Raw genomic sequence first — 26,885 nt, 5'->3', positions numbered from 1 at the left:
TGCAAGTTGAAGCGTGGCTGTTTGTCAGTGTTACGCCTCCACCCACCCCCCGTCCCCAACTTACGCTTTAAATTTGATTTATAGTACTCAGAGAATGTCGGGAGATACCGCCTTACGCCCAGCACCCACACATACCCTGCTGACTGAAATAAGTCAGGTCTCACAGTCAACTTTGAAAGTATATTTCACATGCATGGTACAGCCCAATTGGCAGTCAGCTGCAGGCTGTTTATGACTAATCATACATGTGATCATGGGAGGAGCCTCTGCAGTGAATCCTGCATCCGTCAGAGGTCCTAATGGGCACACTGCCACCTGCCACCATATCCTTACATTTCAAACGTTAACTGGGGGGTCAACTTCTGCTCAAGATCATTTACAGATGAGCTAACTGCCACCAGAGAACTAATTCATATCCTTTTTTAAACGATATGCTAGTTGATCCTGCCACTTTTTTAACTTGACAAATCTAGGATACAATTTGAAAGAGAGGAACTAAGGCATCCATTTTATGTGTTTTTATTTTTTTCCCAAGAAATGTTGTAACATAGTTAATTTATCACTGTAGAGTTTCTTCGGAAACTAAACTGAAAGAGAAAGTATATGGTGTAAAAATAAACCAAATCCTTAGGTGGTTGTCTAAAGTTTTTACACTACATTTTAAAGGGGCATCTGATAATCCCACTGCAGACTTAATTTGTGGTAGGACTTTACTTACTTCCCAAGAAGTGATGCTGGACACGTTGTTTGTCTGTTTAGTTTCTGTGAAGCTTTTGAGTCCACACCGAGAAATGGATGAGTGGCCAGGGGTTAGATACATGCAGTGCGGCTGTTTAACTTCTGCCTGCATTTCAGGTCTCGACAGAGGAACTTGGGGCGATGAAGGAGCAGGTGGCTGAAGCTCTGAGGACCACGCAGATGATGCTGAGCAGATTCAGTGGCAGGTGTGCTCACAGCCCCAGTAGAACCTTCTACTTCTTTAAAAGCAGATTCCTTTCCTTCCGGCTGGCTTTACATGAGCATGCCTGTGTGTTTTTTCCTATTAATGGTTAGTGTGACATTTTATGAACTTGTGAACGGGCATCCTAAGGTAGAACAAACACATGTTTCTCTTGTGCCTCCGTGTTGCAGGATGTCTGAGGAGGAGGAAAGGGAAATGAAAGAGCAGCTGAAGGTTCTCCACCAGGAGTACAGCAATCTGTCCCAGCAGTGTGTTGAGCAGATCCCTGCAGCTGACCTGGTGAGGAAACCACCGCCTCGGCCATTTGTGCTGGTGTCCACCAATGGCTGCATGATGCACAACTAACCGTTTTCTTTCTTTGTTTACTTCTTCCGAGCGTGACCTAATGCATGTGATGCCACATTTCTCTTGTTTCTTTCAAATAAGTCAAAAACGTCAGTCCCATGGGCTGCCGTCGGACTGTGCGTACATTGTGGGAATTGCAAAACCGCCACACAGGACTGCCTAGTAGTAGGTCCTCAGGAAGGAGTATGCTGTAAACATGCATAGCATGACCGTCTGTCACTCTCATCCTAACCTTTCACAGCAGCAGGTGAAATCAAGGTGCAGATACATGTCTTTTTATCGTCACAGGTGATCCTAAAGTTAAAACGATGCTCTCTGTTGTGTCTATAACTAACTTTGTTTTGGCGAAATGCAGAAATACTCTGTTCACAGATGCATGGCTGCTTTTAATGTATTCTTCACGCTGTTGAAACTCTGATACAGCCTTGCACTATTGCGTTGGCAACTCTTAACATTCATGTGCCTGACTGACTGGTGAGTACATATTCAATTTTGTTTTAAGTAGTAATCAGAAACCAGTATAATGTTAAATAGATATATCGATATATACTGTAGATATATAGTACAGTCAGTTTGAAGTTCGACATTCAAGGCCTTTTTTTTTCTTGCAGGATTTTCAGAACATTGAAGGGATACTTGAAGTAGCCAGTGGAGCTGTGTACAGTGTTTGTCACTCAGTACAGACTGGTCTCATTGACCAGTTTACTGGGCTTAGTCTGCTTGAGGCTCAGATGATTACATCTGGACTGATTATACCTGAATTCAGAAGGTGTGTGGATCTGGAGGAAGCTTATAAGCATAACCTGGTGGATGAAGCCACCTACCAGCAGCTACAACACTTGAACGAGGCCAACCGGTGTACCCTGAGTGCGAGGTATAGTTCAGAGCCATTGCCCATCATATCTGCAGTGAAAGATGGGACTATTTCGGAAGAAATGGCTATTAAGATAATCGAGATCCAGCTGGCGACAGGTGGATTAAGAGTAACGTACGCAAGGGACGTCCTGAACCTGGAAAGCGCATTTCAGTACGGCCTGATGCCCGCTTCACTGTTTGTCAAGGTACTTGAAAGGCAAAATAACTGGAAGGACTTGATCGACCCCAACACAGCAGAGAAGGTCTCGCTTATCCAGCTTGTGCAGAGGAGCTTCCTTCATGAAGATACTGGCCTCCGCCTGCTGCCGGTGAAGAAAGTAAGAGATGGAACCATATCTTTGAAGTCTGGTAGGGAGATCAGCATCCTGAGAGCTGTGCATGAAGGACTCATCGATCGAGAAACGATCCTCCGACTGCTGGGTGCTCAGTTGTTCGCTGGCGGCATTGTTGACCCTAAAACAGGCTTCAGATTGACTGTCGAGGAGGCCGTAGCAGAAGGCTTGATTGATCAGGACACTGCCTGTGGAGTGTTAAGCCTTCAGGTCCAGAATGGTGGCATTGTTAATCCTCACAATGGTGAAAGATTGACAATTGATGAAGCTGTGCAATGCAACTTAATGAGCTCCAGCAGTGCTCTCTTAGTCCTGGAAAGACAGAAAAGCTTTATGGGACTTATTTGGCCTCATTCTGGTGAAATCCTGACCGTGTCAACCTCTCTGCATCATGAAATGATAACCAATCAGGTCGCCTGCAAGCTGCTAAGCAACAGGCAGAAGATTGCAGCTTTTTACGTACCGGAAGTCTCTGAAGTTGTCAGCTTTGAATCTGCAACAGAGTACGGCTTGATAAACAAATGCACGTATAACGTGCTGAAAACTGTCCAAGTCCCCGATTCATTCCCTGATATTGATGAACCGAATGACACATTTTCCACAGGGCTCTCTTGGAGAGAGCTTCAGCTTGAAGGATCCCACCAAGGTGCAGAAGATCTGCCGATGGATGCAAAGAACGTTCTCGTTCCCTCACCCACAGAAGCAAGGAAGTTGTTTGTTTCGTACCTTATGATGAATAGCTACATGGATCCCAAATCAGGACAAAGGCTTTTAATATTTGATGGTCAATTAAATAAAATGGCTCAACTTTTTACAGAGAACATTATGGAACCCAACCTTGAAATGCAGCACAATGCCACTAATAATATTGATGACTTAGCCTCATGGGAGACATTAACAAAAGATGACACCACTGAGACGTTGACAGACGCAGACCTTTACCATGACAATAGTGTGGAAGATAAAGGCTGTTTGTATCTTAATGAAGACAGAATAGAGGAGGAACAAAGGAGCCCAGATGTGGGTGAGCTCATCTCATGTCATACAGCTAATGGGCAGTCCCAAGCTGTTTATGAAAAGCTTATAAAATCCAAGAGCTATGAGGCTGATACAATGGAGTCTAAATCTGAACTACAGGGTCTTTCTGAAAATGCACTTAAAACCCATAAACAAAGCATTACTCACTCATACCAAAAAGGTGATGAACTGAAATGTCACGCTTTTGATGATTTAGATGTTTCTGAAAGCCAGGAAAAGCAAAATGAGAATGTAAGTCATGCCAAACAAACAGAAATGGTAGAGACCAAAGAGGAGACATCACCAACGTCCAGCTCAGAGGTTTGTTATGATACGGGTTCATGCTCAACAGAAGGAGTTTTAGTGAAAACAGATTCTCATCCTGTCAGAGCACCAAATGTTCAGCTAAACGTAGACGAAAACTCAGAGTCTTTAGTCGAACATCCAGAACAACTGGCATATGGTGACAGAGTTTGGCGAGAGAAGGAGGAGCAAGAATATGCTGTTCATCTCCTGAAGGCACAAGTTGAGGAAGGTGGAATTTTGGATGTCACATCTGGAAAGCGGTATGATCTCAATGCTGCCCTCAATAAAGGACTTGTAGATGAAGGAACTGCTTTGGAACTCTTAGCCTTACAGTTACACGATGATAACGTGCCATGCAATCAAACACAGACTCTTTTGACTCTGAAAAAAGCTGTGGAAAAGGGCTCCGTATCCTCAAAAGTTGCACTGCAGATCATGGAACAACAGAAACTTCTGGGGAGATTGTGTGACTCAGAATCTAAAAAATGCATTACTGTCAGTGAGGCTTTGGAGCAAGGTCTTATATCTGATGACCTGGTTGAAAGGATTTTCAGATCAGACCTGACAATTGGGGCAATAATGAATTCCATTATAAGTGATCTTAAATATGTTCAGGAAAGGCAATGTATTGACATTCTAAAAGATCCTAAAACTGACAGTCTGCAAGAAGAATGCACTGGGCCAGTGCAGTATGTCTGGAAGTATGAAGATAAGACAATGCAGACCTGTGACCTTACAGATGACCTGTTGTTTGATAGAACTGAAGGAGTATATGGAACAGATTATCAGTACATGTCAGTAAATATTAAGCACATGATAGAAGGTTCATGTTGTTTTGATGCTGTTAGTCAAGAAATTAAAAATAAACCAGGTGATCCATCCATTTCCGGTGAGGTAACGGAAGATCCCGCCATCGATGCAATGACTGATCAGTATGTGCATATTAAAGGCTCTGGATTACAACCATCTGTTGAAAGGAATTTATCTGACCAGTCTGGGCTGAGAAACTCTATCCATGTGAAGGACATGCTGGTTGAGAGCTCAGGCTTTTCCAGTGAGATTGATGAAGTCAAAGATGAAGATGAGACTGTTGCCACACTATGTTGTACACATTATGCAGATGAACCTACTAATGCACATGATGTGCAGCCTGAAAAACAACATGATGGATTTGGTACACATGAGAGCGCTGACTCTTGTGTGGCTAATTCATTCATGGTCTGTAAGGAAAATAGTAACACTTTTTTTGGTTTAGGAAATGGCCATCAAAATAATGATGTCATTGAGATGTCAAACGAGAAAGACTTAATCGACTGTCCCACAGACATGGTATCGGGTGAGGAGATGCCTTCTAACCTCAAAACTGAAACATTGACTCTGAATGCTTTTGAACCTGGGGTGCCTCCACAGGAGATGTTGGTAGTTCATGAAGAAACTGGCACAGCTGCTCATTCACACAAATCTGGAAATAGGCATCATCTAGGAATGGCTGAAGCTCAGGGGGATTTTTGTCTGACAGACTGTGCGGAACATGAGGGTGAAGGCAGTGAGAAAAGATTGGAGAACTTTCCAGCAAATGTAGATGTGGAGGACAGTGTAAAGGAGTGTTCAGCATTGATCACCAAAACGCATGGTTTATCCTGGGAGCCTGAAATGTTTGATTCAGCATCAGCCATTGAAATTCTTAGCTCAACACAGATATCCAAAATTCCGGTTTCATTGCAAATGACTGAAATGCTCAGTTCAGCACAGATCACTCAGACACATGGATTGTTACAGGCATCTGAAAATCTTGATTCAATGACTAGTTCAGCACAGGTATCTGAAATGCCTGTTTCATTACGCATCAGTGAAATGTTCGATTCATCACAGATCACTCAGCCACAACATTTATTACATGCATCTGAAAATCTCAATTCGGCTCCACTCAGTGAAATATGTAGCTCAGCACAGATGTCCGAAATGCACAATGCCACTCAGATCACTGAAATGCATGGTTTATCGCAGGCATCTGAAAATCTCAGTTCAATGCCACTCACTGAAATGCGTAGCTCAGCACAGGTATCTAAGAAGCACAATGTAACTCAGATCACTGAAATGCATGGTTCATCACATGCATCTGAAAATCCCAATTCAGCGCCACTTAGTGAAATGTGTAGCTCAGCACAGATGTCCGAAATGCACGATGTAACTCAGATCACTGAAATGCATGGTTCATCAAAGGCATCTGAAAATCCCAATTCAGCGCCACTTAGTGAAATGTGTAGTTCAGCACAGATGTCCGAAATGCACAATGCCACTCAGATCACTGAAATGCATGGTTCATCACATGCATCTGATAATCCTAATTCAGCGCCACTTAGTGAAATGCGTAGCTCAGCACAGATGTCCGAAATGCACAATGCCATTCAGATCACTGAAATGCATGGTTCATCACAGGCATCTGAAAATCCCAATTCAGTGCCACTTAGTGAAATGCGTAGCTCAGCACAGATGTCCGAAATGCACAATGCCACTCAGATCACTGAAATGCATGGTTTATCGCAGGCATCTGAAAATCTCAGTTCAATGCCACTCACTGAAATGCGTAGCTCAGCACAGGTATCTAAGAAGCACAATGTAACTCAGATCACTGAAATGCATGATTCATCACATGCATCTGAAAATCCCAATTCAACGCCACTTAGTGAAATGCGTAGCTCAGCACAGATGTCCGAAATGCACAATGCCACTCAGATCACTGAAATGCATGGTTTATCGCAGGCATCTGAAAATCTCAGTTCAATGCCACTCACTGAAATGCGTAGCTCAGCACAGGTATCTAAGAAGCACAATGTAACTCAGATCACTGAAATGCATGATTCATCACATGCATCTGAAAATCCCAATTCAACGCCACTTAGTGAAATGCGTAGCTCAGCACAGATGTCCGAAATGCACGATGTAACTCAGATCACTGAAATGCATGGTTCATCAAAGGCATCTGAAAATCCCAATTCAGCACCACTTAGTGAAATGCGTAGCTCAGCACAGATGTCCGAAATGCACAATGCCATTCAGATCACTGAAATGCATGGTTCATCAGAGGCATCTGAAAATCCCAATTCAGCACCACTTAGTGAAATGCGTAGCTCAGCGCAGATGTCCGAAATGCACAATGCCACGCAGATCACTGAAATGCATGGTTTATCGCAGGCATCTGAAAATCTCAGTTCAATGCCACTCACTGAAATGCGTAGCTCAGCACAGGTATCTAAGAAGCACGATGTAACTCAGATCACTGAAATGCATGGTTCATCAGAGGCATCTGAAAATCCCAATTCAGCGCCACTTAGTGAAATGCGTAGCTCAGTACAGATGTCCGAAATGCACAATGCCACTGAGATCACTGAAATGCATGGTTCATCAGATGCATCTGAAAATCTCAATTCAGCGTCACTCACTGAAATGCGTAGCTCAGCACAGGTATTTAAGAAGCACGATGTAACTCAGATCACTGAAATGCATGGTTCATCACAGGCATCTGAAAATCCCAATTCAGCGCCACTTAGTGAAATGCGTAGCTCAGTACAGATGCCTGAAATGCACAATGCCACTCAGATCACTGAAATGCATGGTTCATCACATGTGTCTGAAAACCTTTATTCAACACCACTTAGTGAAATGCGTAGCTCAGCACAGGTATTTAAGAAGCACGATGTAACTCAGATCACGGAGATGCATAGTTCATCACATGCATCTGAAAATATCAATTCGGCTCCACTCAATGAAATATGTAGCTCAGCACAGATGTCCAAAATGCACAATGCCACTCAGATTACTGAAGTACATGGTTTATGGCAGGCATCTGAAAACCTCAGTTCAATGCCACTCACTGAAATGCGTAGCTCAGCACAGTTATCTAAGAAGCATGATGTAACTCAGATCACTGAAATGCATGGTTCATCACAGGCATCTGAAAATCTCGATTCAGCATTGATTGCTGAAATGCATAGCTCGTCACAGATATCCAAAATGCACAATGCTACTCCGAACAATGAAATTGGTAATTCAGCAGCTGTGCTTAATTTAGTAGTAATGGACAAAAGCATAGACCCTGCTGAAAGAAGTCCTTTCATATCTGATGAGACTTCATTGCATAATTTGAATGATAAGGTGTTTCAGAGACATACTTCAATAGTTCAAACATCCACCCTAAATGAAGAAACAAGCATGATGGCCAGCGACCCCCCTACAGAGGGTCATCCTTCGGCATCTGAAGTCATTTCAAACCAATGGGAAGGTACCTTTGTGAAGGAAACTTACGGGAGTGAAGCAGAGAATGCTGGAGGCTTGCCAGGTGTAGCATCTGAATTGGTCCTCAAAGTGGAGACAGAATCTGAAGCTGGGTTTGGTAGCCAAAGCATGGCGTCCATGGACAGTGGTCAGTCAGCGTCTGGCGTTGTTGCACAGGAACATTCAGGGGATTATGTTTTAGCAGAAAGCTGTCATTTAACATTGTCATGTGAACATATGCCTATTTTGGGAACTGAACCCTCCAGAAAGGTAACATATCAGAAACAAGATTCCGTTGAATTTGATGTTGGAGATGGAATTCCTGCTTCAGAATTGTATATAACTTTTGAAAATCAATTGGATGAAAATATTCTGGGGGAATTTTCTGTAGATTCAGAAAAAAACTCAAAACTGTTGGATCAAACAGTCCTTTGTGTGGGAACAGGCAGATTGGATCATGATGGGCGAAACAAGGTGACTGATCTTTGTGATGATCCTGCTGTAATTCCACGTGATGAAATCTCACCAAGCTCTCAGGACTTGCTGAGAAGCAGTCTCTTTGAGCAGGGGAAAATGACTTCAAAAGGCCTGGACACCGATAGGCTGCAGACCTTGGACACTAAGGATGTTATTCCCATAACGTCAATGTCAGACATTGATAGAAACCTCCAAAAGAATTCAAGTTCCCTTTATGAAGAGAGAGAATCAATTTTTGATAAATGGCCAGAGCCTCATGGTGACTCATCAAACCAGGAGGTACTATGGTTGGATCAGTCCCAGCCACTTGGAAACCATGAACAAAATTCATGTAAAGGAGCTCATCTTGAGGGAACACCAGAGCAGGAGCAGATTGCCTCTGAGATGTCGATCATTAAGGCTGATGTGCTCCTGGCCGTTGCTGGGAGGACCCCCCATAATGTAGAGAGTTCCTGTCAGGAGGCTGGCCATGAGCAGGTGCTTAGCGCTGATCAAACAAGCGTCCTTAAGACCCCTGAAGATGCTTCCCATTTGGGGTCCTTTCCCTCGGCCATCACTTTTCGGCAATCAGGTGACCATCAATCAGCTGAAAGCACAGAAGACCACGACAAAACAATATACAAGGTAAGAAAAACCTGTGTGAAACTTATTTCAGAAGTACTTGTGGTTTATCTGAACCAGTTGTGAAACAGTGACAAATTTAGCACTTTTTTTGTCAGTTGCAGTACTCCACTCAAAATTATTTGGAACTTGTGGGCAGACTTCAGGACCATGCAGATGTTATTGAGGATATTAAGAATGACTTTGAGAGTCAAGGCCTTTTGAGCAATAGTATGGAGGGATTGCAGAATCAGCTGGAGGAAACTACGGTCAGTAATTTTCATATCAGTAGAAGCAGGTTTTTTCTCCTTAGCCTCATCTTTGCCCCGTGGTTAAGCGTCTTTGCATGTGCAGGTGCTCTGCTCTTCTTCATGCCTGTCCCGGTGCTGACAGAAGCCACGCTCTCTCTCTCCAGTCACTAGACAAACAGCTTTCTGCTATGGCTGACACCCTCGCTACAGATCTGGGTGTTGCGGGACGCATGCTACAGGCTGCTAATGGACACGTTCCTGAGCAGATCGGCCAGGATCTGGCTGCGGCGCTCCGAGACGTGCAGCTCAGGTTTTCTGACATTCGTGAAATGTCTGCAACAAGAAGCGAAGTTATAGTGCAGGCCATCGAGGCAGGAAAGGTCAGTGCCCCAGACTTGGCTTCTTGCTTCAAGTGTCACATATATTTCTGCTTTTGTAAATTTTTACATTTTGAATAAACTGGAATGAAGACATTTTTTTTTCCAGTTTGCTTTGGTGGGTTCAAGCATCAATCTAAAATATATTTTTCTTCTGTAGTTGCATTTAGAGTCTTCATTCCAAGATCTTATAAGGTACATTCAAAAGATTTCAGTGTCTATTGATCACACTTCTGAGACAGTCTCCAGACTCGGTATTACGAACATGGATGACTTGGATAAGATAAAGGAACAGATTCAGCAAATCAAGGTACATCTTTCTGAAATGGCATGATTTCTAGATTTCTAGTTGTACCATTGACTCAGATTATTTTTAAAGCCCAATTTCATCATTTTTTCAGACACCTTTGAAGGTCTGTTGAAGTGTATATCTCTTTCTTGTCAATAATATGGAAACTGACTGTATTCACGTTTTTTTAATTATGACTTGATATGGTATTGAAGGACATGGAGGAGAACCTGTCCGTCACTCGGCAGCAGCTGGAGGACATCGCCTTTGAGGTCCAGTACTTCATATCGGAACATGCCCAATACCTGAGTCCCTCTCAGAGTAGAAACCTGCTCCAGTCTCTCAGCGCCACCCAGAGGGCATTTAAGGACCTGATGGAGAAGGTTTCCAATCAGCGGCACATTCTTGATCTCCATCTGGAGATTAGGGTGGACGAGAATCAGCTGAAGGTTTGAAGAGCGAAGGCCCTTGGTTGTCTGTGTGCTTCTAATTGTTGATGAGATGTTTGGCTTTATGTCAGATCATTTGCCCTGGGAGATGCTCTCCGATGTATGCAGCTTACAGACTTAAGGATGTGTGACATAAAGCCACCATCAATCTGATATGCATATTTTTACTTATTGTTCACTTATTGAAGTGTGTCAGTAATGTTAATACTGCATGTGTTTTTTTTTTAACAAAACTTGAAAGAAAATTAAACTGCTATTTTCCGCTGGTGAAACACTAACCCTCTCTGGACATGTTCATGTTCTTTCAGGCTGTGAGACATTCGGTACGCTTTGAAACCTAACTGCAGTTGAGGGAACGTATCCGGCCTGTGCATGGACTTGGCACACTGGCAGAATTAACACAGAGGCCCTGCCACTCCCTCTGTCACTCTCCTGCCTCCCTCGTGGCCCCACCCTTGGGCCTGAGGACGGCCAGCATGTTTACAGCATACTCTAGGCATTGTGGCGGTGGCGTGTTCTTGTCAGATGGTGTGGAGTCATGGACGGCCTTTGCAAAGCGTCTCTTTCTTACACAGAGTGCTGTGGAGAAGCAAAAGGAGTGCATGCAGAAGCTGCAGGAGGTGTGTAATAGCCTGACCCAGGTGGAGAACAAGCTCATCGGCCACCAGCAGCTGGCTGGGCGTGGAGATGCCGTGGACGTGCAGCAGTATCAGAAGACCCATCAGGTTGGTGGTTCTGCTTACCTCAGCTCCCAGACTCCGGTGATGTTTCATGTCATACCACTATCGTATAGTGTGACTTCATCTGTAACGATGGTCATTGTCTCTCTTAATCCCTGGAATTGTGTTGATTCTGCAGTCCTTGCTGGAAGACGTCCAGGCAAATGTAGATGCCCTCACTGAGGTTATTAGCAGCACCAAGAAGTTCCTGGAGGAGAACCGGGACAAGCTGAACCCCGAGCAGATTGCTGCCATCGAGGGCAAGCTGGAGGAGGCCAGGAGGAAGTCTGAGCTGCTGAGAAACCGAGCTGAGGACTCCAGGAAGGATCTGCAGAAGGTCATGACCACTGCGATTAAGCAAGAGACTGCAAAGGTAAAGAGAATTTGTTTCGGTCTAATATTATAATAGGAAATAATATGTCTCTGGTGTTTTTTCTAATTTTTATTGCAATTGTTCTTATAAACAATTTCCCAGTGTTAGAAGAAGCAGAGAATTATATTGGTGAACTGGTTCCTTGTATGACTTCCAGGTTGCAGCAGTGGAGCAGCTGGAAGAGAGCAAAACCAAAATCGAAGGTCTCTTAGACTGGATATCCAATATTGGGAAGGACAAGGAAAAGAATGAGATGGCCACGCAGAACGGGAACCCGGTGCTGGAGATGGAGACGAACACGCTGGGCAGTGAGGACGACGCCAATGGGAACATCTCCATTGTGGACGGGAGGGAGGAAAACGGCCACGAGATGGACTTGGACAAGCAGCTTGACAGAGTCAAGGTGGCCGTTGGTTCTGCTTGGTTATTTACCCAAGTTTAGCTTGTCCCCGCAACCCTGACTGGAAAGAACAGTTAGAAAATGGATGGATAGACATCTGCTTTGGGATGCAATTTTTATGGGGAAAGATTGATTAAGGTAGATTGATTAATTGCTACTTGATGTCTTGATGATCTTCTGCAGAGCATTTGAGTCTGGATTCAGAGCTAGTTAGATGCTTTAAGTGTTCCTCTGTCTGAAGTCTCTCTTTGGGCCTGGATTCCATGCTGATAAACTGACCCAAAGCCTGGCTTCCCATCCTGCAGGCCCATCACCAGGAAATCCTGTCCCAGCAGCAGGACCTGATCATTGCCACCCAGTCGGCACAGGCCGTACTGGACCGGCAGGGCCAGGTCCTGTCCCCGGGGGAGAGGGCAAAGCTGCAGGGTGACGTCCAGGAGCTGCGCACCCGCTACGACACGTCCCTGGCGCAGGCCGAACTGCAGATGAAGCAGGTTCAGGCGGCGCAGGAGGAGATGCGGCAGTTTCGGGACGACTGCGGCGAGTTTGAGGCCTGGCTGGAGGAGGCCGAAGCGGCCGCCCGCGAGCTGGGGGAGCCGACTGGCCGGCTGGATGTCCTGTGCGAGAAGCTGGCACGGCAGAAGAGCTTCTCCGAAGATGTCATCTCACACAAAGGGGACCTGCGCTTCATCACCATCTCCGGGCAGAAGGTTCTGGATGCTGCCAAGGCCTGCGGCCAGGTGGACCCTGGCGGGATGGAGGTGGACACGTCAGGGGCCTGCACCGCTGTGAAGGAGAGGCTGGACACGGTGGCCGGCCGCTACAAGGCTCTGCACTCAGAGGTATGCTGGCTGTGTGGGCATAGGCACGTCAATCATGGTGTCACATGAACGTCAGGAGACCTCAGCACTGTAATCAGTCTGACATCACTGCATCACAGTGGTAAACTTACGAGATGCTGAGCCGGTTCGCAATGCTGCATTTATGCAAAAGCAATTCACCAACAATGAGCCAGTTGTTCTGCAAGTTTAGCTACATGTACAGGTTTATTTATGATGCTGGAAATTGTTAACTTGGCCACTGGGTGGCGACATTTCTTTAAAAACTACATTGCTCACTGGTGGGTTTGTCTCAGTATTCTCCACTTCTGAGTCACACTGTCAAAAAAAAAACAAATGAAAATGACAAACATAAGCATTTTCCACAATATTGCAGTGCTTGTAAGCTGTGTGACCCACAATGTCCTACCCTGACATTTCCCATCAGAGGTGTCATACCTGTATGAAAGTAGACCAAAGTACATCCAAGCATTTTCACTAAGAATTAAACCTCTTTTGGAAAAGCTAAATAATGACCTGAACATGCTACACCAGACCCATTTCCCCAGAAGCTTGGGAAACCGAAGGTCATCCTGAACTTGACTAAAAACCAAAAGTCTCAGGCTCAACCTACCACCTCCCGTAAGCAGCCGCGGGGCGTTGGGGGAAGGTTTCCGCCTCACGGCCCCATATGTACGGATGTCAACCAGCTGAACACTGGTACCCGAATTCTAGAGGAAAGGTCTGCTCTTATGACAGAAGCCTGCGCCCAGCTGTAAGCTTTCCCAAAGAAGGTTATTTACATTTAACTGACTCAAAGTCTTGATTGCAAGCTCTGGATAAAGATCGATAATCCTGTGGCTGTACAAAGTTGAATTAGTCTGTGAGTCCTGTAGGCACAGAAGGGCAGTGTGGGTTTTTGTTGGGTGCCCGGTCATGCGGTGCGACCCGGAATGAGCAAATGGACACCACTGGCAAGAGGGCCCTAAACTGAGATATACAGCAGTGTTTAATACCACCTTCAGATCTTAAGCCTCAACTCTTTTGTCATATAGTGATTAAAGCTGAATGGGATAAATATATTAATAACAAATTTTACGAAACTGGTCCAGTTTTTGGATAGATGGCAGAAGCTAACCTTAAAAGCTGTTGGAAGCGGGTTATCTATACAAGGCGTCACATTCTGGGCTGCTTCATGTCTTTACTCCCCTGCATGTCCTACATGTAACACTCCTCTAACTGTGAAACACCTTTCATTATATTGTCCTCCTTTGAACTCCCTAAGGTGTGGTTTCCCTTTTACTTACTCTTTAAAAGAGGTCAAGCCAGAGGCTATTATCTGGGATAATCTTAAGCATTTAATTTGGATTGTTTTAACTGTAATATTTTATAATTATTTCTGAAGTTTTTACTGTTTTGATTGTTCAGTCTGTTTTAATATCCATAGATTCCCGCCATGAATGTAGCCCTAGTGGCTGGAATGGCATTACGTCAGCACAACTAACTAAGTACCTAACTCAGTAACGCAGACAGTGCTGCAGAAATCACCCCTGCCTTGTGCTTTCAGTGTAACCAGCTTGGCAGCAACCTGAAAGACGTGGTGGAGAAGTACCGGCAGTTCCAGGCGGCGAGCAGCGACCTCCTGGCTTGGCTGGGCAGCTCGGAGGAGGCGGCGCGCAGGCTGCAGTCCGAGCCCATCGGCGCCGACCCGCAGACGCTGCAGCGGCAGCTGGAGGAGACCAAGGCAGGCGTGCCGGCGCCGCCGTTGGCTGGAGCGCCCCCGCGCAGCCGTCACTCAGCATGCACGCCCCCGGACACCCCCATCACGCGTCTGCAGCCTGACTTTGCCTTATAAAGTCCCTCCTCCTCATCAGCCCCTATTTATAGGCATGCTCTGCCCTGAGCCTGCAGCGGCGGCGCTCCGATGTAACGGCTCTGCCAGCCTCCCAGTTTCGGTATTTGGACGGGGGTGTTTCAAAGTGCTCTGTTCTGCCTCTCTATGATTCACCCTGATCGAATTCCTCCCAGACACACACATATGGGACAGGAACCCAATCCGTATCAGGTTACATCTTCTTGCGAATTTGCGATGATGGGTTGAATCAGGCGTTGGAACAGAAAGGCTTTGTGTCTCCGATAACATGATTCCCCTTTAGATCCTGGGACATGTCTATCAAGAACTGGGTGAATGTCCTGGATTTATTCAGGGGGACTTCCCTTTGTAAGGGGATTCCCTTCGGCTGGCCAGTACATACTGCATTATCTTGAACACTGGATATATATTGGACCTATGAGGCAACTCGCTGGTTCCTCATTTTCTATAAATTAAACACGAGCATGATAGTCTTTATAAGAATGAAGAATAAGATTATATGTAAAACCATAAAATTCTGGACATAATTTGGGTAGCTGTGGTATCCCATTACAGAGCTCATCACACCAGTATACCTGTAATTCCTGTGCTGTCAGTCAGTGTGGCTTCCATTCCCTATCTAACCTTCTGGGGGCGCTGTGCCCTTCTCATCCTCAGGCCCTGCAGAGACAGACCTCCGGACGCCAGGCTGCCATAGAGACCCTGCGCAAGGTGACCGATGCCCTGATCACGGCTGAAGGTGGCCTGCTGACCAACCAGGATGAGATCCAAGAAACTGTAGGTGAGGGGAAAAAAATGCCAGCAAAGCAATTTTCAGCGAGGTGACGGATGGATGGTTCCAGATTTTATGCTATTCATAAGGACGTGTGTGACAATGCAGAATGAAATGGCTTTGGTTTATGTTGTTGTGTCCAGTGTCACATTTTTTTTAAAAGATCTATAACATAATGAACATAATGATGTTATTGAAAGCGCTGACCTCACTTCCTGTGACATCCGCCCTCTAGAGGACATTGCAGAGAGGTACGACAACCTTTCCAAGTCTGTGAGCAACCGTCATGAAAAGCTGCAGGTGACGCTGACGCGGTCCCTCAGTGTCCAGGACGGGCTGGATGAGATGATGACGTGGATGGAGAATGTGGAGAAGAACCTAGGACAGAGTGACCCCCCAGCCCTGAACTCCACCGCCATGCGGGACATGCTCAGCAAGGAGGCGGTAAGGGTGGGGATTGGCATGCAATACATGATCGAGTTTGACCTGGTGTATGTTATCGTAACCTGCTCTCTTAGCATTCAGAGTTTGGTCATGTCCTCCTGTTTTGTAGTGTGTGTCCCAACAGGTGGCACTGTTCCTTATTACCCCATGTGTCTGTCATGTTGCCAGGCCATGGAGCAGGACATGTCGAGTCGTCAGAGCAGCATCTCGGCAATGAAGTCCAAAGTGAAGAAGTTCATTGAGACGGCAGAACCATCAGCGGCGGTGGCTCTCCAAGCCAAGATGGACACCCTGTCTCAACGTTTCACTGATGCCTGTGAGAAACACAAGAAAAGGGTGGACAAGCTGGAGAAGCTCAGGGACAAGGTGGAACGTTTTGAGAAGACCTCGGAGAAGGTGCAGCAGTTTGTGACCAAGCGCTCGCTGGACCTGTCCGAGGCGGAGGGGCCCGGGACCAACGTGAATGAGCTCTCCCAGATGATGGAGGTAGGACTGTGGCCATTTAGCCCCGGGTGACCTGGACACTTTTGAATTGTAACACACCCGTAAAGTACTCTGTGATCCTGCAGGAAACCAACACAGAGCTTTCGGAGCACAGCAGGGACATTGAAATGTTGAAGCAGCTGTCCACTGAGTTGGTGGACATGGGCTCAGAGACCAGCAAAGCTCAGATCCAGGGCAAATTGGAAACGCTATCCAACAGCTTTGAGGCCTTCAAAGACACTGTGAAAGAGAAGTGAGTAATGCAAACGCATGTGGGAGATGAAGTGGGGGGATTTCTGTTGGACCTTTGAGACACTATAGTAGCTGTTTTACTGTGCAGGACTGACCCACATCCTCTTTTTTAGGGTTTAAGCGCAGACTGTTCCTCTTCTAGTAATTGGACACTGAAATGACATTCAAAAATTTGGTTTTAAATTCATTTTTAAGTATTGACTTTGATAAGATGTGTATCTGTACTGCTGTGTTAAAGAGGAAGTCCACACGCTAACTTCACATTGAAACCTGTCCAAAATACACCCTGTATGTTGCTTGGAGACACAGACAGACAGACGGAGATGCAGAAAGACGTGTTCGTTGACGTCTGCCCTCGTTTCAGGGAGGCTGAGGTGTCCTCCTGCCAGGATCAGCTTGGCGAGTTTAAGTCGGCTGCAGGAGCCCTCTGGAAGTGGATTGAGGAGTCCAGGGGGAAGGTGCCCCTCGCCCAGGCCTCCTGCAGCGAGGATAGCCTGGCCAGGGACCTGCAAACAGTCACCGTGAGTCAGAACCCGCCGCTGGCCTGGGGCGGGGGTGTAATGGCCGTTCCGCTGCGTGACCCGTCCCTGGTGCTGAGTCAAGTCACAGTCAGAGTATTTTATTGCCGTTCTAAGCGGTACGATCCATGGGTCAGACACTGAAATGGAAACACAACATGTTTAAACATGGACTTAAGACATAGATAGAGAAATGCAATTAAAATACAGTTTAACATACAATAAAATAATATATCTCTATAGTTTTATTTATGGTATTCTACTTTCCCCAAAGCTGAACTGGCTCAGGGCTGTCCTGAACCTCGCTCACCACCGAGCGATTAAAAAGGGAATCCTTCAGGCCCGCCGAATTTGGCTGATGCGGGAGGTGATCTCATACGCGAGCTCGCCGCAAACCCGCCATGTTTACAGTGGAACGGTGAGACCGAAATATGTAATTCTAATCATAGAGACTTGTGAGCACAGGGAATAAATGACCGACCCCCCCCCCCCCCCCCAATGAAGCACTGGTGTTTTGAAGTGGCGTGTAGATCTAATGAGGGGCGGATGTGTGTTACCGGGAGATGAAGGGCTGGGTGATGTGGGGGTGATGTGAGGCCGTGAATCACAGCTTACAAAAACCTCCATTTAGACAGGCAGCACTGAGGTAAAAATCATCAGACATAAAAAGAAAAAAAATGAAGCTTTAATAAACAAACCTGACATCAAAGTGGAGAAGGTCTTCTCCCATTACAGAATTTCTGGTGAATTTACATGCTAGAAGTGCGCCCTAGGTGGGCAGAGCTGGGAGCAGCTTTGGATTTGGGAGCATGATCGAGAACATCGACCCTTCAGCTCAGACCCCCTTCCACCATGATGCCGTTATTCTCTCCGTGCTGGGGCTGAGTTTGGTCTGACTGTAAACTCTCTAACGGGCCTGTGTACGTTCTCTCCTAGGCCTTGCTGGGGCTGGGTTTGGTCTGACTGTAAACTCTCTAACGGGCCTGTGTACGTTCTCTCCTAGGCCTTGCTGGGGCTGGGTTTGGTCTGACTGTAAACTCTCTAACGGGCCTGTGTACGTTCTCTCCTAGGCCTTGCTGGATGAGTGGGCTTCTAAGGCAGCTGCTGTGCAGGATGTTAACAGCAAAGGTTCCACTCTCTGTAGCCTTATCACCGCTCTGACCTCTCCAGCCAAAACAAAGACGTCACACAAGTCAGGTACACCTGTCATCAGGTTTCCCAGAAATCCTGGATGCAGCTTAATGGTTTGACGCATTGACACGGAGTAGGGAGGGAGTCATAGCAATTATTGTCTTCAGCCTGAGACGGGAAAGAGCCCGGAGTTATAAATGTGGGGGTGGATCACTTTTGTTGTTCTGAGATGATACAAAACTACACACACTAAGCATCTTTATGATTTTTTTTCCTGTCTTGTTTTTCTAGGATCTGCTGTTATGAATGGTTCAGGTGCTCACGCTTATCTGACCAACAAAGGTAAAAAACGAAAAAGCATAATGAAACACGGTGACTTAGAACAAAATGACGGAGTCCTTATGCTTCTTGGGAACAAGCTAGGACCACGCAGCGAGGGCTAGTAATAGATTAATCATAGTTTAGTGGGACTTGTAGTAGGATTACTGGAAAGATAATGAATGAACTTATGCAGATACTGAGTGGTTCTAATGCCCTATACCAGCCTGACATGCCGTTATAATGACTTATCAACAGAAACCTGAGAATTTAGTATCGCCTGAGATGTGCGACTGTATGTGGTCGTCCTTCTGTTTAACCCCTTGACAGAGCTCATGGCTGTAGAGCAGGACCTGTCACATGTAAACGATGGGTACAAGAACCTGGGAGAACTTCTGAAGGCCCGGGCCAATGAGCTGAATGGAGTGGTGCTGCGGGTTCGAGAGGCGCGGGAGGACACGGGCTCCATCATGAAGTGCCTGGAGGAGATGAAGAACACGGCAGCCAGCTGGGACCCCGTGTCGGCCGAGAGGAACTCCATGATGACCCAGATGGAGCAGCAGAAGGTACCAGACAAGTCGCTCCTTAGTGATAGACATGGAATTTTCTAGATTCAAGGTCTTTGCACTTCTTATGGCTATGAGGGATTGTTTGAAAATATCACCTTTGATATCGTGCCTGTAGAATGGGTTGTACCCTTAATCTCTCTTAGGCTTTTGAAGAAGGCATGAAAGTGAATGAGGAGAAGGTTCAGAAGCTAAGAGGGAAGCTGCTGAAGCTGATCGAGGATCATCCCGATTCTGCTGAAGTGGCGAAGTGGAAGCAGACCCTGAATCAGATCGGTGAGCTCTGTTTGCAACCCCGAGCGTGACGTCAGAATTTTATCGAGGAGTCACTGGAACACGAGAGTGCGGATTTCTCACGGTGACATACATCCTGCAGAAACCTCTAGAAATCGTCTCAAACTGATGGTGTGCTGTGATTGAAATGCAGGAGGGTGAGGAGGTTTTGTGTGTGTGTGTGTAATTAACACCTTATGGGGACCAAATGTCTCCACGGTGTGGTAGAACCTGTTACTTTTTAAGTGGTAAATGGACTGCATTTATATAGCGCTTTTCTACTCCTACGAGTACTCAAAGTGCTTTACAACTCAAGCCTCACATTCACCATCCACACTCACACACCGGTGGCGGAGGCTGCCATGAGGCGCCAACCTGCACACCGGGAGCAATTTGGGGTTCAGTGTCTTGCTCAAGGACACTCTGATGGGGTCAGGAGGAACCAGGACTCGAACCTGCAACCCTCTGGTAGCTGAACAATAGCGCCACCATCTTCCCATCTTTTAGCTTGAGGGGACATTTTTCAGCTCCATACAATAAAAACCTCAACATTATTTTTTATAAAAATCTGTGTCTGCAATCAAAAAACTAAACAAACCAAAAGTCTTGTGTTTTGTTTGCTTACTTATGGTTAAGATTAGGGCTGATCTAAGGTTAGCGGTTAAGGTCGTCATAGTTGTGATGTGTGTGTGTGTGTGTGTGTGTGAGAGAGAGAGAGAGAGAGAATGGGAGAGATTAATGAGGGGCTCCATGCTACCGTTGCCCCGCACAGATGAGACCTGGAAGCACCTCGCGGGGGCCATGGAGGACCGCCGGCAGCTGCTGGAGGCCTCATCGCGCCACCTGGGCCTCTTCCAGGCGGCTGAGGAGCAGCTGGGCCAGTGGCTGGCAGAGAAGGAGCTTATGATGAGTGTCCTGGGACCTCTCTCCGTGGACCCAAACATGCTCAACACCCAGAAGCAGCAAGTGCAGGTATGCCCCCCTGCCCCCTCCCGCCCCAGGGGGTGGCCTGCTCCACCAGTCACTGACAGACTCCACCAGCTTCCAATTGGTTGCTCTTCCAGTCCCCAACGGGTTAATCCAGTCACCAACTGACAGCACTAAGGAATCCCACCAAAAGAGCCTTTCAGAGACCTCCAGCAGGTAGACGGAGGTATGGATATTCGGTTCCCATGGCGATACTGAGCATAGGCCTGCGTGGCAGCATGAAGAGGGTATGCTCACTTATACATGAACCAGTTATACTAGTCAGACGAAGCAAAGCATGATGACACTAAGTGCTGTTGGTTATTGGAAGTCATTAATGGGTGCATGTATATTTCTAAGTTGCACTTTTCCTCTCTGTCCTCTGCTAGATCCTGCTGAATGAGTTTAACAGCCGCAGGCCACAGTACGAGCAGCTGAGCGAGGCCGCCCACGCCATTCTGAGCACCCCTGGCGAGCAGAACCCCTCATGCGCTCCTGTCAAGGAGCGGCTGGCCGCCGTCTCCCACAAGTGGCAGGCCCTGACCGGCCAGCTGGCCCAGCGGTCCGAGCGCATCGACCTGGCGTCCAGCAAGAGCGCCCAGTTCCAGGGCCTGCTCCGGGGCCTCGCCGACAGCCTGGGCACCCTGGGCGGCCGACTGCAGGAACAGCAGGCACTCAGCAGCCAGCCTGACGCCGTCAAGAAGCAGCTGGAGGCCGCTAACGCCATCTTGGCCCAGCTGCGCGAGGAGAGGAGGAGGCTGAAGGAGGCCGAGGCCTTGTGCTCGGAGCTGTCGGCGCTGGTGAGCGAGGAGTACCTGCGGGAGGATCTGAGCCGGCAGCTGGAGGCTGTCAGCAAGCCCCTGGAGCAGCTGGAGGAGAGAGCAGGTCAGTTCCTGTACATCCCCAGCACGTTTCCGGTCAGTCAGCAGGGGCTCATGTCCAAGCAGGGCTGATAATCCATCGTAAGCATACAGCTGCCAGGGAACTAGCCTAGTCACCACTGCATGTGGAGATCAGTCAGACACCCCGGGTTCCTCTCAGGTTCCTTTCAGTTGGTCATACTGATTTTGAAATCTTTCCATAGTGCGCCAACATGGAGTTAACCATGCACTAAAAAAACATACGTAATGAAGTTACACTGATTAGCCTGTTTTTTCTTACCTCTGTTCATGTCAGTGGTGATGTGGTCATTGGCAGGGATAAGTCACTGCATGCTTTTTAGATAACGATCGCTCTCGCAGTGCGTCAGCATGGCTCCTTGTACACAAGGTAAACTCATGAGCCAACAAAGGCTATGGGTACACACTCGTAGAGCTTAATTATGGCAGCCTGAAGACATTAGTTATGTAATTAAATATATACAATAAACTATGTAATGAAAGTGTGTTCCATGTGCCAGTAGTGGTTGTACATATGTGTGCCCTAAGAATTGAATTTTGTATCTCACAGGAAAGAAGATCCAGCAGCTCAATTCTACTTTTGCCAGCTCCAAGCAGTTCCATCAGATGTCCAAAGACTTCCAGGTGTGGTTGGATGAGAAGACGAAGGAGCAGCGGCAGCCTTGCCTGGTCTCGGCCAAAGTGGAAATCCTGCGACAAAGCTTGAGAGAGCAGGAGGCTTTCCAGAAGGGTCTATGTGAGCAGGAGAGACCCTATGAAACCATCGTCAAGGAGGGTGAGGCGCTCCTGCAGAGCACGGAGGGTGCTGAGAAGGTGGCTCTGCAAGGGCAGCTGTCCTCCCTGAAGTCCACCTGGGACGACGTTAGGAAGACCTCTGCTGATTGCATGGAGAAGCTTCAGACGAGCCTGCAGAGGGCTGAGAAGTTCAAGGAGCATGTGGAGAAGCTCAGCGCCTGGATCGAGGAGTGCAAGGCCAGCGTGGACCAGGTCAAGTTTGGCATGGAACCAGCCGAGGTGGATATTTCCTCCACGCGTGTCAGAGAAATCCAGAAGGATCTGGATAAGCACCGGGGGGTCGTGGAGATGATGAACAGCGCTGCCAATAGCCTGCTGGAGGTGGTGAACGCAGACAGGGAGGCCATTGAGGATGAGAAGACGTCCATCAACAAGAGAGTAGATGGCATGTCAGAGACATTACAACAGAAGAAGGAGTCTTTGAACAAGATCAGCCAGAAGCTGAAAGTCTTCAATGAAACCAAAAAGGAGGCCAGGTGTCAGCTGGATGGGACTCGGAAGCAGATGGAGAGCCAGACTTCCCTGGGTGCTCAGGCCTACAGTAACAAGAATCTGACCAATATGAAAGCCCAGCAGAAGGCATTAGCTGGAGTCCAAACACAGGTCGATTGCCTCAAGAATCTGGCCCAGGAGCTGGTCATAGATGTTCCAGATGCCGAGGGAGTTACTGACCTCCTGCTGCAGGCTGACAGCCTGGAGAAGGACTTTAGCTCCATCAGCCGGGAGATGGAGGAGAGGTGCTCCTCCCTGGAGGGCAAACTGCAGGGCATCGGGCACTTTCAGAACAGCATCCGCGAGATGTTCGCTCAGTTTGCCGACCTGGACGATGAATTAGACAGCATGGCGCCAGTGGCACGGGATCTTGACACACTTCACTCACAGCGGGATGACATCAAGGGCTTTGTCACTAAACTACGGGAGCTGACGGCGAATGCCCTTAACGCTTCCAAAAGCTGCAAGACCATGCTGGAAGACGAGGCCTCACCGGACCTGCTGGGCCTGAAGCGGGACCTGGAGGCTCTGAACAAGCAGTGCGGCAAACTGATGGACCGGGCAAGAGCCAGGGAGGCCCAGCTGGAGGGTACACTCAGCCGCATGCAGGAGATGTACGAGCAGCTCCAGGAGTTCACGGAGAAGCTGACGGAGGCTGAGAGGCAGGAGGGCTGCCAGGAGCTGGTTGGCATGGAGACCGAAGTCATCAACAATCAGCTGGAGGCCTTTAAGGTACCGTAGGATATCATTATGCCATGAGTCATTTGCCTGGTGTACTTCTTAACTCGGTTCTTTCACACGTAACAGCTTCCATATTAAAAGTACCATGGGGGGTGGGGCGGGGGGGCTGATGGTCACTGGCCACATGACGGTTGGGGGGGGGCGGGGGGCAGAACAAGCTACAGCAGGAGGCAGATGTTACTGTTGTAGCTTGAAGTCAATAATGATGGTAAAGTTGAGTGGTGTGTGGACACACCATGCTGTTCTCTGTAAAACTGTCTGATCTGGAGAAGCTTCAGTTGTTCGTACTGGCTCACGATTCAAACAACAAAGTTAATTACTCTTCCTTTGCTTGCCTGTTTACTCGCTGGTGACATTCAGAACGTTCAGTTCTGAATTTCTAACATCCTGAGCCGATATCCGGCGGTCTGAGGGGAACCACCAGGCCTCACGCGGCCACGTTTACAAAGCTCATTTGCCAGTTTAGATTAATCAGCTCACAGTTAAAAAATGTTATAAGATAAGGAAAAAAAATGATCATCAAGTAGAACAAGCAACAGAAAATAAACAGGCAGCCCGGAATTTTCTGTTAGTATTTTCTCTGCTTCCTTCTCTGCTTATCCATTCATTATTTTCCCATCCCCCTCTGCCAGCCGGGAAGGGGGGGCTGTAAAAGCCCCCTCCCCTGAGTGAAATGTCCATTAAAGAGGCAGAGCAGCCCCCCCGTAGGATCCCCATGGACGGCAGTAGTTGAAGTCTCCGGTGGTGGGTCTTGCGCCTGCGCCCTTCGCTGGCCCATCAGGCACATGCAGGCCAGCCCCGGGGGGCTTCACTCCTCTCTTCCAGCAAGCATCTGGTCGCTGGTGAAACACACTCCTGCCCTGGGCTATTGTTGCGGGTGACAAGCCCCGGGGGCAGATGGCCGTCAGCATGGTGTCGTATGTTAAACAGCCTCATCCCGGTCTGGGGGGGGGGCGGGTGACCGTGGGCCTTTAAAAGAGCCCCCGCCCCATTGAGGCGGCCCCGCGACACCTCCGTTTGTCTGAAGAGGGCTTTGTTACGATGTTTGGCCTGGCCGCTTATTCGCTCATTCTGCAGCATCTGCTGTGGCGTTATCCATTCGAGACCTTTCTCCGGCTCACGCTGCTCAGCCTAAAACAAGATGGTTTGTGGTTCACATTAAAAAAAAAAAAAGTCTGATTAAGGGAATCTTGTTGCTTTTTTATATTCTTGGCCTGGTTTCCGGAATTTTCCCTCCGGTGTCCTCTCAGTAATAGATCACTGATGGATGATTGATTATGGGGACTTGGATATACTGTAACTATGAATGTTCTGGAAGGACAAATGCTTTCGGACAGACATATCGTGAGGGTTTCGCAAGTGCCTGTGTATATTCCCATGTAGCTGTCCGACAGCGAAGATGTTGTGGTCACTATCCATACCACTCATGACATCAAAGGCCATCAGTGCTACATATGTATGGATTGATACGGTGCTGAAGGGGACGCAGGAACATTTTGGAAGTATTAAGCTCACATTTATTATTTTTCTTCCCAGAGTGGGGCGGGGGTGGTTCTCGTATGCATTCCTCCTGTAATCCCAGCGTCTTCAGGTGCTCTGTCAGGGAGGGAGGTTTTGCCATTTGCTGTAACTCCGGCCGAAGTTCCCCAGGTTTTCGTTTGGCTTATTGTCGTCCTTCTGCTGGGTGTTTGATGTTTCGCTTGTCATTTAGACTGATTGTCACTACAGTTTTTTTTACAGTTTTTTTTTTTTTTTTGATTTCCTTGCCAAAGTCTAGTGGTCTGAATCACACTGGGATCATTTTTGTGTCGTGGTTGATGGCTCATGATTCCCACACAGTTAGGGCCACCTAATTCCTGCCCCCTGTCTCCTGTCCACCTCACTGTCTCCACCTTGTGCTGCCTGGAAAGTAACATCTCAACCCAAAACCGCAAATTGGCATCCTGACCTGTTGTCCTGTTATCCGGATCCAGATTCCCATGGAAGGGGCCTGTCTTGAGACAGTTATGCCATAAACAGTGTCTCAGTGACCAGCATGCCCTGCTGTGATGGAGGACAGTTTGGAGGTGGGTGGGGGGCTGCGAAACAAGAATGAGGGGGGAGGAGCTGCAGCTGGACGCCTGCTCACCACGGCCTCTGCTGTTTGGATGGATGGCTTCAGGGGATACATCTGCTGTTCTAGCAGCACAGACATGACATTGTTACCGTTGGAAAATGCAGCATTTTCACACACCGCGGTTCCTCGCACAGGGGGAGCGTGTGCCTTGGTGTGGACCGCTGGGGGGGGGACTCAGAGGGTCACAACCCGGAGCCCTGGAGGTCAGGCCCTGACGTACATGGTCGTGCTTGTCATTGCAGTGCTTTCACAGCCTGCCTGAGACGCTGTGTTTGCTGTCCCACACCCGGCTGTGCATCTCACTCGCGTTCAGTCGGCTCAGCTGTCCAATCCTGAAGTACAATGGCTGCTCTCAGTAGCACCCATTGTTCTTGCTGGGGGGTGAAGCTGTCGTGTCTAAGGGTTTGGCTTGTCAGACCAGCTTCTCTCTCACAAAGGCAGCCTGCAGTCCCATTCTTCCTGACCTCAAGCGCAGCTTTTGCAGCAGTTTCCTACTGCCCACCATCCCACCATCCCGCCATCCCACCATCCCGCCATCCCACCATCCCACCATCCCGCTGCCCCCCATCCCGCCATCCCACCATCCCACCATCCCGCTGCCCCCCATCCCACCATCCCGCTGCCCCCCATCCCACCATCCCACCATCCCGCTGCCCCCCATCCCACCATCCCGCCATCCCACCATCCCGCTGCCCCCCATCCCGCCATCCCACCATCCCGCTGCCCCCCATCCCGCTGCCCCCCATCCCGCCATCCCACCATCCTGCCCTCACACTGCCCCCCATCCCGCCATCCCACCATCCCGCTGCCCCCATCCCACCATCCCGCCATCCGACCATCCCGCTGCCCCCCATCCCACCATCCCACCATCCCGCTGCCCCCCATCCCGCCATCCCGCTGCCCGCCATCCCGCCATCCCACCATCCCGCTGCCCCCCATCCCGCTGCCCCCCATCCCGCCATCCCACCATCCTGCCCTCACACTGCCCCCCATCCCGCCATCCCACCATCCCGCTGCCCCCCATCCCACCATCCCGCCATCCCACCATCCCGCTGCCCCCCATCCCGCCATCCCGCTGCCCCCCATCCCGCCATCCCACCATCCCGCTGCCCCCCACCAACTGTCTCCACCAACGTCACTACCCCCCACGTCCCTCACGCAGTCTGCTGATCACACTGGGGGCGGGGGGGGCCTGTGCAGATTTTCTGGTGTTAAATTTCCGGAGACCAGCCCCGTACTCTGCATTCCAGGTAAATCAGTGAAACCTCTAAACCGACCCTGGCCACCACTGGAAAAACATTGAAAAGGGGGGGGGGGGGGGGGGGGGTCTGTTTCTGCCCCCTGTGAGGTCACCAGTAATAACCAGCTGCCCCATCCACCT

The 26,885-nt window shown here is 48.3% G+C and overlaps 1 protein-coding gene across 11 annotated transcripts in view; it reads left to right on the top strand.

Moving 5' to 3' along the window:
- Positions 1-26,885, top strand: part of dst (dystonin) — a 134,870-nt gene that overhangs the window by 71,935 nt on the left and 36,050 nt on the right. For 10 of the 11 annotated variants that reach the window (XM_072709348.1, XM_072709346.1, XM_072709340.1 and 7 more), the window contains 24 exons: positions 856-944; positions 1,132-1,240; positions 1,918-9,213; positions 9,294-9,458; positions 9,605-9,820; positions 9,978-10,127; positions 10,322-10,555; positions 11,131-11,280; positions 11,414-11,647; positions 11,805-12,050; positions 12,353-12,889; positions 14,433-14,609; positions 15,396-15,519; positions 15,746-15,954; positions 16,123-16,440; positions 16,524-16,690; positions 17,054-17,210; positions 18,278-18,404; positions 18,630-18,680; positions 18,987-19,222; positions 19,369-19,498; positions 20,268-20,467; positions 20,851-21,346; positions 21,911-23,379. In XM_072709348.1, coding sequence (XP_072565449.1) covers positions 856-944; positions 1,132-1,240; positions 1,918-9,213; positions 9,294-9,458; positions 9,605-9,820; positions 9,978-10,127; positions 10,322-10,555; positions 11,131-11,280; positions 11,414-11,647; positions 11,805-12,050; positions 12,353-12,889; positions 14,433-14,609; positions 15,396-15,519; positions 15,746-15,954; positions 16,123-16,440; positions 16,524-16,690; positions 17,054-17,210; positions 18,278-18,404; positions 18,630-18,680; positions 18,987-19,222; positions 19,369-19,498; positions 20,268-20,467; positions 20,851-21,346; positions 21,911-23,379 — 13,287 coding nt within the window. The remainder of the gene's footprint in view (positions 1-855; positions 945-1,131; positions 1,241-1,917; positions 9,214-9,293; positions 9,459-9,604; positions 9,821-9,977; positions 10,128-10,321; positions 10,556-11,130; positions 11,281-11,413; positions 11,648-11,804; positions 12,051-12,352; positions 12,890-14,432; positions 14,610-15,395; positions 15,520-15,745; positions 15,955-16,122; positions 16,441-16,523; positions 16,691-17,053; positions 17,211-18,277; positions 18,405-18,629; positions 18,681-18,986; positions 19,223-19,368; positions 19,499-20,267; positions 20,468-20,850; positions 21,347-21,910; positions 23,380-26,885) is intronic. The other variant, XM_023795236.2, reaches the window with a different exon arrangement.

This window comes from Paramormyrops kingsleyae, chromosome 3 (assembly GCF_048594095.1).
Source record: "Paramormyrops kingsleyae isolate MSU_618 chromosome 3, PKINGS_0.4, whole genome shotgun sequence".
In the NCBI taxonomy this organism is placed as follows: Eukaryota; Metazoa; Chordata; class Actinopteri; order Osteoglossiformes; family Mormyridae; genus Paramormyrops; species Paramormyrops kingsleyae.
This window is presented reverse-complemented; position numbering and strand designations above follow the sequence as displayed.